Source organism: Taurulus bubalis (genome assembly GCF_910589615.1).
Source record: "Taurulus bubalis genome assembly, chromosome: 7".
Lineage (NCBI taxonomy): Eukaryota > Metazoa > Chordata > Actinopteri > Perciformes > Cottidae > Taurulus > Taurulus bubalis.
In genome coordinates, this window is record NC_136595.1 from 26,331,097 (window position 1) to 26,342,340 (window position 11,244).

General features: G+C 43.8%; 1 protein-coding gene across 1 annotated transcript; it reads left to right on the forward strand.

Annotated features, from left to right (window-relative positions):
- Positions 1-2,745: 2,745 nt before the first annotated feature.
- On the forward strand, positions 2,746-8,649 carry LOC306739138 (histamine H3 receptor; the record flags this gene model as incomplete). Its single annotated transcript, XM_079221100.1, has 3 exons — positions 2,746-3,022; positions 3,498-3,664; positions 7,783-8,649. 3 exons carry the CDS (start codon positions 2,746-2,748, stop codon positions 8,647-8,649), a joined length of 1,311 nt encoding a protein of 436 aa, XP_079077226.1.
- Positions 8,650-11,244: the final 2,595 nt, after the last annotated feature.

Genomic DNA, 11,244 nt, shown 5'->3' on the forward strand with positions numbered 1-11,244 from the left:
CTTAACCCCTAACAGGAGATCTTGGGAGCGCGCTGTTAAAGGAAGTCCATTGTTCAACAGCGAGGATTCAAGTGTGTAAATATCCCGTTCAGAGCATGCAAGAGAAAGCTCACTCGCAGCTTCTCTCGTGGTTTGATCATCTTTACTCCTCAGCAGATGCTCACTCTCCTGTTGCACGTGTAGCTCTGAGTCTGTGACACTCACACCTGACCGCTGCAGAACAACGCAGGTAAAGGCACCAAGTGCTCTGAGGCTAAAGGAACTAACCAAACTTCTATTTGCAAGGCCAGTGATGATTTATTTCAGCCTCGTCAGCAGCTGGAACATCATTTATGTCTAAACTGCAATACTGACTCAACCTTATACTCTACAGTTTGATTCATAAATATAAAATTCCTGCTTTTTAAACGCTTATTCGTGGACCACATGAATTACACAAAAGTTATTTATGCAGTATACATCGGTTTTACATATTCTATTTTTCCACAATGCACACATTTTTACATATTTCTTATTACATATTTTTCTTGTGACTTCTATAACTTCTATGTTATATATATATATATATATATATATATATATATATATATATATATATATATATATATATATATATATATATATTGTTATTTATTATTGTATATTGTATATTTGTATTTGACCGGTGAGGTAATTTTATTAGGTTGCAAGGCACACAAGGTATATATTTTTTCATTGTGCAACAGGTTTGTGGTCTTTTAATATTCCCCTCAGCTCTTCACAGGCTCCTCTCACCAATATCAACTATTATTGATTCATATGTTTTTGTGTAGATATAGAATATTATAATAAATGTTTTCTTTTTGCATTGAACATTTGTTCATGTCTGTTTTCATGAATATTAATAAAAAATAATGCTTTATTAGTCCCGCAGTGGGAAAATTGCATGATTACAGCAGCAGTGCACACAAGAGACCCATAGTACATTTAAAAATCAAGTAATATAAATCCACAGTAAAACAGTAATAAAAACAGTAAAGAAGAATAGGAATATTAAATATACAGACGAAAAAGTATATACAAGTACTTAAATGCATTATATATTGCTCCAGATGTAAGATGTAAAGTGGCCAAAGTGATGGCTTGTTATGCAGCCTGACAGCAGCGGGAAGGAAGGACTTTCGGTTCCTCTCCCTCACACACCGGGGGTGAATCAGCCGGTGGCTGAAGGAGCTGCAGCGCTGCCAGAGTGCCCTGCATGGGGTGGGAGGTGTGGTTCATCAGGGATGAGGGCTTAGCATCATCCCCCTGTCTCCCACCACCTCCACAGTACCAGAGGACACCAGCACACTGCTGCCTTCCTCATAACGATTCTCAGACACTTCTTACAGACAATATCTGTTAAACTGACCTTGCACAACCTGAACTCTTATAGACATAAGAATAATGAAATGAAGAATATCTACAGAATATAACGATTTATATTATCAGGCTCCATACAAAAAAAAACCTTGATTTTTGTTTTCTTAATTAAGACATTAATTAAGGACACTGACATTGCAGAATCAGGAGGATTAAACTGATTAATAGAGGAGCCTCTTAATGCCTCTCTGCATTGATGCTGTGGTGTTGTCTTCGTGTGTGTTGGTGAACAGTGATGTGTAACCTTGGAGGAGACAACAAAGGAAGAAGAGGGTGGTGCTTCTTAGGGACCTCTGAGTCCCTGAACTTGGTGGTCTGGAGTGAGTCTGATGAGGAGCGCCCCCCTCAGACCCACCCCAGACCCCCTCAGACCCCCCCAGACCCCCTCAGACCCCCTGCAGGCCGCGGCCCGCATGGCTCTCCTCCGCTCCGCGTCTGGACCACTCCAGCTTCTGATTGCAGACTCCAGCCCTTTGATCAGCTGCTGCGCGGCGCGGACAAAGAAGCGCAACGTCAAGTGCGCAGAATTCACCCGGAGCCGCAACCGGATGTGATCTTGCCTACAAAATAAAAGCGTGCGCATTTCACACCTCTTTGTCTTTACCGACCACACTCATAAGCAGGGAATTTGAACGGACTCCTCATTTTGGCGGTGTTTTTGTTCATCTGGTGGACAACCGACACATTATTATGATTTAAGGTGGACTTACAGAAGCTTATAGACATTTCGTTTTTTCTAATTAGGCTACATGTTAAATGTCCATATCATTTATTTCAGGTAATGTTTTAAGAGAAAAAAAGATTCAAACAGATTAAAATTGCTTTCACGTGAATATATATATATATATATATATATATATATATATATATATATATATATATATATATATATATATATATATATATATAGTTCAATAGCCTTCCCTCTTTAAATAAAACAAGGTCGCTGTGAGACTTTTATTTTGTAAACATGAGCGGATACAGTAGTTATTTTCTAGTGTAGTAGTCTTGACAGTGGTGACTAAAAGCAAGTGTGCGCTCCGCGGTGCCAGACAGAACATCAAGGAGCCAACCAGAGAGAGAGAGAGAGAGAGAGAGAGAGAGAGAGAGAGAGAGAGAGAGAGAGAGAGAGAGAGAGAGAGACCCTCAATTACATTTTAAAAAGCTTTAATTTCAACTTGTCTCTCCAAAACAACAGGATAATTCCGAGTGCGGGACACAAATGGAAGATTTGGAAAGTATTCTCATTTGACCTCACGTCTCCGGTCATGTTTGACTCGTGGGTGAAGTGGAGCGGATCGTTCCTGCGCGTAATCGGACTGGTGCGTCGTCTCCGCGCGTGACATGAGAAAGGTGTGCAATGGTTTCGGCTCTGTGGTAACTATGGGCGCGCACATCCTGGAGTCCAACTCCAGCGGCAACTTGACTCCCGCGGTGTCCGAGGCTGGGCTCGTGCTCCCGGGCTACCTGGCGGTGATCTCCTCGGTCCTCATGGTGACTCTGGTGGTCGTCGTGGTGGCCGGAAACGCGCTGGTCATCATGGCTTTTATTGTGGATAAGAGCCTGAGGAATCAAAGCAACTACTTCTTTCTGAACCTGGCCATATCTGATTTCCTCGTGGGTGAGTTTGGGTGCCTCCGATTTTACAAGTCTCTCCTAATTAATACAAAAAATCAGGCTTTTTCCTCCACGTCTCAAACACAGAGTAACGTCCCCACAGTGTAATCACCGTGAGTCACTCTTCATTGGTGACCTTGCTTCACTCACCTGTGACAATACCATGTGAATGTTGCTTATTTCAAGCATCCTTCTATTTTAATTCACACTCACACCTCACACCCCTCTGTTTGTGCTGCTGTGCTCTAATCTGCAGCCGGATTGATGCCTTTTGTTTCCAAAATGTCTCTGCAGAGGTTCTGCACGGCATTGTGCGTGCCATTTTATATGCCACACATCCAGGAGGTCTGGAGTAAACTACGGTATTGGGAGAGGGTGGTTGAATCATCATGCTGCGTCTGTGTGTGTGTGTGTGTTTGTGTGTGTGTGTGTGTGTGTGTGTGTGTGTGTGTGTGTGTGTGTGTGTGTGTGGTTTCCAGGTGCCTTCTGCATCCCGGTGTACATCCCGTACAACCTGACAGGCCGCTGGATGCTGGGGAAAGGGCTCTGCAAGGTGTGGCTGATTATGGACTACCTGCTCTGCACCGCCTCCGTCTTCAACATCGTCCTCATTAGCTATGACCGCTTCCTGTCCGTCACCAGAGCAGTAAGTACAGACGACACACACACACACACACACACACACACACACACACAGACATACCGCCACAGTCACCTTCCCGTGCAGTTTGCTGTGCGGTGAGAAGTCATTGACATTCATGAACGGCGAGCCGTCTGCTGTGTTCTGGATGCAGACAGACGTCCACTCAGACGTCCATAAGGGACGATTTAATGCAGTTTTAATAAAAAGGGCACTCCTTTTCCCAAGCGCCACGGGAAGCACTGCTCAAGTCAGTCAGTGGAAACGGTTTTAGAATATTGATCTGGAGGAACTTTTAAACGATTGAAGTATATAGCGTCGTCATCAGGGTGATTTCGGACAGTTTTTTGGGGGGAGAAGTGGCGGTAAGGGTCAAATGAAACATGCTAATGATAACATGCATCGTGGAAGAAATGTACGATCCGAGCGTTTTGGGGGGTACGGAAATGCGAAAAATTAATACTCGGCCAGTAAATGTATGTGTCCAGGGCTTTTATTGTGGCGGCAAAAAGCAATAAAGCCGTTCACACCAGACGCGACTTTTAAAAGTGCAGTCGCCTCTAAAACGCCTTGGCAAAAACGCGCCGGGCAAAACGCGCCGGGCAAAACGCGCCGGGCAAAACAGCCGGGCGATACACACTGACACTGATGAGCTGTGCGACTCCAGGCAAGGCGCTTAAAAGTTGAGAATATTTCAACTTTTAGGCGCGCTGAAAAAACGCTAGAAAAACGCGACGTGCTGCGTTTAAAAGGCGTGCCTGAAAGACGTACCATAGGAAAACAATGGTTTTGGTGGCGACGCATTTTTGAGTCGCGTCTGGTTTGAACGGCTTCATTCAGACACTCGTCCTGGAGGAGTCGGAGCTGTGTGCGGCTACGGATAATATTATGAACCCAGACACGGGGGCGGTTGATGTTCCCACGTTCGTGGGACTTCCTCAACAAGTATAAAGCAGAACTAGCGGTTATTTACATGGTGGATGGCGGAAATGGTAAATGTTTTTACGGAGTAAAGCCACGGAGATAAGCCACGCCCCCTTTCCGCAGAGGAAAAAGCGAATTAACTGCATAAAGACCCGCTCACTCAAACCGCTAGTCGAGTCGCACTGGGACATCTTCTGTGTTGTATTGTAAACGCTGGGCGGATCAGGAAAATTCATCATCAAGGCTTTTTTTGTCCTCGTTTTCCTTCAGTTGGTTCTCACATTGCGTAATCCGGCTAGATATGGATGTATATGTATATTTATTTATTTATATATTTATATATATATATACCCTGAAGGTGCCAAAACGTGTTGGGTGATTCGGTTTGCTTCGAACGTGCCAAGCAATCAAAAGGAACTCTTCTTCTTCTGTTCATTTCTGGCTGACCAGGCTCAAGGAGCTCACCGCTGCCTCCTTCTGGCTAGAAACAATAACGCATTTTGTCTCCGCAAACAGAAAAGATGCACGTGTTTATTTGCATAGAGAGCGAGGAGTGAGGTCACAAAGTGGTCGCTGGAGACGCATTCTACCGTGTGAACTAAAATTCTCGATATTTCACTTTGCACGGCTTCAATCGTGTCCATTCTTTTAGTTTAGTTTGTTTCCTGCGGCCAGCAGCTCTGGGGCTCGATCCGTCGGTTGCCTGGTCCGCAAAAAACGAGGTCAAGTGGTGTGTGTGTGTGAGTGTGTGTGGTTGTGTGTGTGTGTGTGTGTGTGTGTGTGTGTGTGTGTGTGTGTGTGTGTGTGTGTGTGTGTGTGTGTAGACAGCTATTGTGAATTCCCGCTTGTGTATCTGTCTCTTGTGAGTCCATCAGCTACAGGTAATAAATATCTGAAATGCAGAGTTTTAACCAGAACAAACACTAACATGTATTTATATTTATATCTGTATACAATCTTCAGTTTGTTGATTGTTTTTTTTTTGTGCCCAAAATACTGCCAGTGTTATCCATCACATATAAAACTTCTTTCCAGGAGTAAATCTCCCAAACCACATATTTGAGCCTGATTGGCACAAAGCTCTAATAATTCCATGCGGAATAATTTTATGGCCTCGCTGCATGTGCTATTTTTGATTGACTACATTTATCAGACGCCACGTTCACAGAATAATAAATGTATTTCTCTGCTCACTGAGCAGTATTTGGTGATAGTAAAGCAAAGATAAAAGAGACACAGAGTTCTGATCTCAGCAGCTCAGAATATATTATGTATTCATGTGTTTATTGTCAATGTGTAGACAGCAGGAGTTTTGTCATCTACTATGGAAATAGGGAGTCTTGTGCTTATGTAATGAACATTTGAGACCGATATGATTTCACAAAGTGGCTCCATTTCCTTATTCATTGGCTCAGAGGAGTGGATTTAAAAAAACAAAACAAGACAGTCATTGACATACACAGCTGGTGCAGAGAGACGCTGATGGTTTGAGGCAAAGGCAAGATCAAAAACAACAACGGAAAGACAAAAGAAGAGGGAGAGCGGTTAATGGAGGAGCTCTGCTTAATGATAGAGTTTACACTGAGAGGTGAAGTGAAAATGAGGCGAGTGTGAAGAGAATGAGCGACGGGCGATGGCGAGGGAGGAGCAGAGCGAGAGGAAAACCAGATGTCTCTTTTACACTCTTGTGTCACATCTGTGAATGTGGCTCTCAGCCTCCTGACAGCCCCCCCCCCCCCCCCCCCCCCTCTCTTTCTCACCGCGGAATAAGAGCCTCACGAGTGGGTTTAATTTACAGCTTCTCGTTATGCAAACTGGGCTCCGTTTGCAAGTGTTTTTGTTAGCGCCGTATTAAACAGAAAAGGAAAATGCAAAATACTTGTCTGTGAATATCAAAACTATTCATTTACCAGCAGCGATGCAAATTTGGCGTCAGTTGCAGGGTTTTTGGCAATAAAAGGTTGGAATAGCTGGACCAACTAACATGATCCTGTTGGCCCAGATAAGCTTCTAGTAGTACACTGTCTGAGGTACACTGTTGTGTAGCCTAAGCTACTGGAAGATATGTTATGGAGTTTTACGTTTAGCAAAAAGCCCTTTGGTAAACAGTGAATATGTCTTAAGCTTTTATTGTGAAAGGTAAGAACCACAGAAGTGGACCTTGTTTGCGTTGAGTTTGTCAGGTTTGAAAGAAGTAATCAAGTTTACCTTCCTGAAAAGTGAAGCCAATGCTGAAAAGTCTTACAGCTGCAGTCTCACGGTTGTATAGAAGTCTATGCTTCAAGATATTTTTTATTGTCATATGCACAGATAACAGACAGTTACTCCGTACCATGAAAAGCTTATTTTGCTAGGTCCTCCTTACACACAGAATTACAATAAACGTATGGTAAAAAAAAAAAAATAGAATAATTAATAATTTTAAAAAAAGAGAGCTGTTCACCAGCCTGGTGGCCTGTGGGTAGAAACTGTTTGTCAGTCCCGTGGTTCTGGTCCTCTGGTTGTATAGAAGTATACGCTTCATGTGCTAAAGCTGCATTCTCTCTCCTGACCACCAGCGGGCGACTCCTCTGGTTGTATAGAAGTCTATGCTTCATGTGTTAAAGCTGCATTCTCTCTCCTGACCACCAGGGGGTGACTCCTCTGGTTGTATAGAAGTCTATGCTTCATGTGTTAAAGCTGCATTCTCTCTCCTGACCACCAGGGGGTGACTCCTCTGGTTGTATAGAAGTCTATGCTTCATGTGTTAAAGCTGCATTCTCTCTCCTGACCACCAGGGGGAGACTCATCTGGTTGTATAGAAGTCTATATAAATGACTCTACTATTCTTGATGTATTCCCTCAGTAAACATTGTAAACATGAGTTTATGTCTCAATCTCTAGTTTCAAGTCTTCTTCAATACAGCATGATGTTCATTTAGTAAATTATGGTCATTTAGAGTCAAACAGACCATAAAGCAGGGGACGCTTTAGGGGCGGGGCTACAAGGTGATTGACAGGTTACTATCAGTCATATACAGCGTCTCTATGTCACTTCTCTACAGTCGAAATACGGTCACTTTCACTCACAGAATCGCAAACCAACAGGTGAAAAATGTAATCGCAAGAAAGAAAATGCCCCATGTGTGTTAAGGCCTGTGAAATGTTGTGCAGCAGAGTTCCCGGCATTGAGTCCCACTTGTGTCTCTCTTCCCACGCAGGTCAAATACAGAGCGCAGCGCAACATGACCCGCCAGGCCGTGTTGAAGATGGTGGCGGTGTGGGCGCTGGCCTTCCTCCTCTACGGCCCGGCCATCATCTTCTGGGAGACGATCGTCGGCGACAGCGTCGTCCCGACTCACGAGTGCTACGCCGAGTTCTACTTCACCTGGTACTTCCTGCTCAGCGCGTCCACCTTTGAGTTCTTCACCCCCTTCGTGTCCGTGGCGTTCTTCAACCTCAGCATCTACCTGAACATCCACCGCCGGACCAAGAACGTCAGCGCCGCCGCCGCCGGTGCCGATGCCGAGGACGCCGTCCGGACGCAGACGGTCAGCAAGCTGCACGCGGACGGGGCGAGCTGGTCCGTGTTCTTCGTGAAGACTCGGAAGGTGTCGTCCAGCGAGCCCACCGCCATCACCGCGGTCATCGAGGACGACGAAGACGCGCTCTCGCCGTCCTCCTGCAACAACAGTCACATATTCATGCAGCGGGAGAAGTTCTCTCCAAGCAGGAAATCCCCCCGGCTGTTTCAGCACGCGGCGTCCTGCATGGCGCCCGGACGAACCACGCCGGCGTCTCGCCTGTCCCGGGACAAAAAGATCGCCAAGTCTTTGGCCATCATCGTGTGCATTTTTGGGATTTGCTGGGCTCCTTACACCCTCCTGATGATCATCCGCGCCGCCTGCAGCGGCAAGTGCGTGGCGGACTCCTGGTACGAGATCACGTTCTGGCTCCTGTGGCTGAACTCCGCCATCAACCCGTTCCTCTACCCGCTGTGCCACAGCAGCTTCCGAAGGGCTTTCTCAAAGATACTGTGTCCGAAAAGACAATCAGTCCGGCCTCAGGTGGAGGTTCAGTCCTGTTAGATGAACTCAGTTGCACTTCCAATGCTTTATGAATGCGGTCAAAACACTGTAAAGAAAAAAAAGAAGAAGAAAACGTACATATATTCTGTTCTTCCATTTGCAAAAAAAAAAAGAAATCCGGTTTTCAAAAAAAGAAGAGATGTTAGCGTTGAAGCTACAGCAATACAATTCAACATGGGACGGGGACCTCATGTGATGTTTGGGGTTTCGTGTCACGCGGGATGAGAGAAGTCTGCATTGTACTTGAATTTACTGACATTATTCCCACAAATAAAATGTCATGGATCTGCGTAACATCGCTCATATTAAAAACACATTATACTATAGCTTAGAAGTGAATTAAATTGCATTAAATATTGCTATTTACGTTGACATGATATCCCGTGTGGCCGGGAGATGCAACAAAGATGCCATCAAAACTTTACATTCGTGATTGCCCAACGCATCCTTTTTAATTCTTCACCTAAAAAGAAAAACATTATCACCCCAAAAATCTGAGAGATGTGCCGATTCTCACGGGACTACTATTAATCACATGACCTCAATGTCACCACAATCTCTGTAAGTAGAACAGGAAGCAGCGACAGGGTTTAAGCGTTCCAACTTCTTTCTAAATGCTGTCAAATGATGACGGTCAGAGAGAAGATGATGATTATGATTAACTACAGCACCAGTAAATTGTTAAATGATGGTCTGTCTTCTTGAAGCACAGCAGGGAGGAGACAGCAGCGTCAGACGACGAGATAACCTTCCAACTGCTATCCGGATCAAATGGAGGATTTTCGGCTATTTTTATGTGTTTTTTTATACAATTTCAAAATCTCTCTGCACACGAAGCCCTTTCACTTTGAAATGTGTCTCTGTTCATGTAAAACAGAGGGGCTTTTTTTTTGGGTAAATCCAAGCTTTTCATCCTGCAGCAATAGGATGACACACGTGGAGTCCGCAGAGTTCAAAGCAGCCGAAAAGAAGAGAAGAACCTGTATTTGTTTACTGTGTGAACTTTCAGCGCGTGTTCATTTTATCTGAAAAAGCGGGCTATGAAGGCAGCGAGGGGGAATCAGATGTTTTCTGCCAACACTGAATCTGCACTTAATAAAAAAAAAAGTTGTTCTTGTTGATGTTTAAAATGTACAGCACTAGCAGCATTGAAACTTTTGTACATTCATATCTATGCCAAGCTAGATGGTTGTGTTCTTTAAGTGCAGTATTTATTTAAAGACTTGACTGGTTTTTAGCCACCCAAACTACTTGACTACTTTGTATCTTGGCTATGAATGTGTTGGTGTAAGTACCCAAAGAAATAAATAAAACGAAGACTGCCGACAGGCGTCCTAACTGTACGTGTTTTTGGTCAAATATTGTAGCGCAGAAGGAAATTGATTGACATGTTGGGATTATATGCTTTCACACTTTCTTGACGCGAGTCAGACGAGAAGATCGATACCACACTCAATGTACTGTACGTTGAATATGTCGCCACTACCAGCGGTTGGGTTAGCTTAGCTTAGCATAAATGCTAGAAACAGGGTTAGTTTGGCTCTGTTCAGCTTGGTCACTACTTTGTGGCATCTACGTAAAAATACCACTTATTTTAACACAAACCACAGTCTTTTCTGAAACCTAACCAAGTGGTTTTGTTTCCTTAACGTAACCAAATTGTTTCCTACGTAAGTTTATTTTGAAAAGACAGTATATGCACGTACTTGACACCCAGGGTCTCACAGCTGGAAGTGTAGCTGGACCACTGACTAAGCTGCCGCATTTGACCCGTTGGTAGTGAGAACATGTTGCTCTATCTGATGGTAACACAATCTGACTGTCTACAACTTTAGAGGTGCTCTGAAGTAGAGTTCACAGGTGAGACGAGGAAAATAGATGCAAAGAGGCGATGAAATGCAAATTCTCCAGGTATGGAGACTGATGCCATTGGGTCCAGAAAGATTTTTTGATTTAAAATGTGGTACGTTAACTTCCCTTATTTAAATCATCAGGTCCTACAAGTTGTAAAATACACTAATAGCTGAATCCAAGGTGTTATTTAATTATCACTTTAAGCGTATACTGTTATAGGTTGTGGTTCTGTCTTTGTTTTTAAGCGATATTCAGCCCTACAGATTAGCTTTGTCGTCCCAAAATGTAGAACTACTGTCTTGACGTGTTTTGTCAGAGGTGAAAGGTTTGTAATTCTTTTGAATGTTCCTGTGATAAGTCGAGATAAGATAACACCAAGATGGGCTGGTTCGGGCATGAGTGGGTGGACAGGAATCTTGTTGTGCTGTGTGTGAAATGATAGCTGTTGTTTGTGTGCGATACACACCTTGGAAATGACTGTTACACAAAAAAGAAACATATGTCAAAGATAAAGGAATACTGTTGGAGCTTTAAAAGAAGAAGAAAGAAGTTCCTTAGAAGGCAACTTGCACTGCAGTGAAAATAAGAAGTTGTTGTGAAGAAGGCTTGCAAGTATTTATGATCCGATAACAAGCAATAAGTGACAGAAGTGCAGGGCTTTGACCTTTGTTACACATTTCCTGCTCAGAGAAACAGAAACAAAATATGTCCAGAAAAGCCTCCTGGGGGATTTAAGACAGC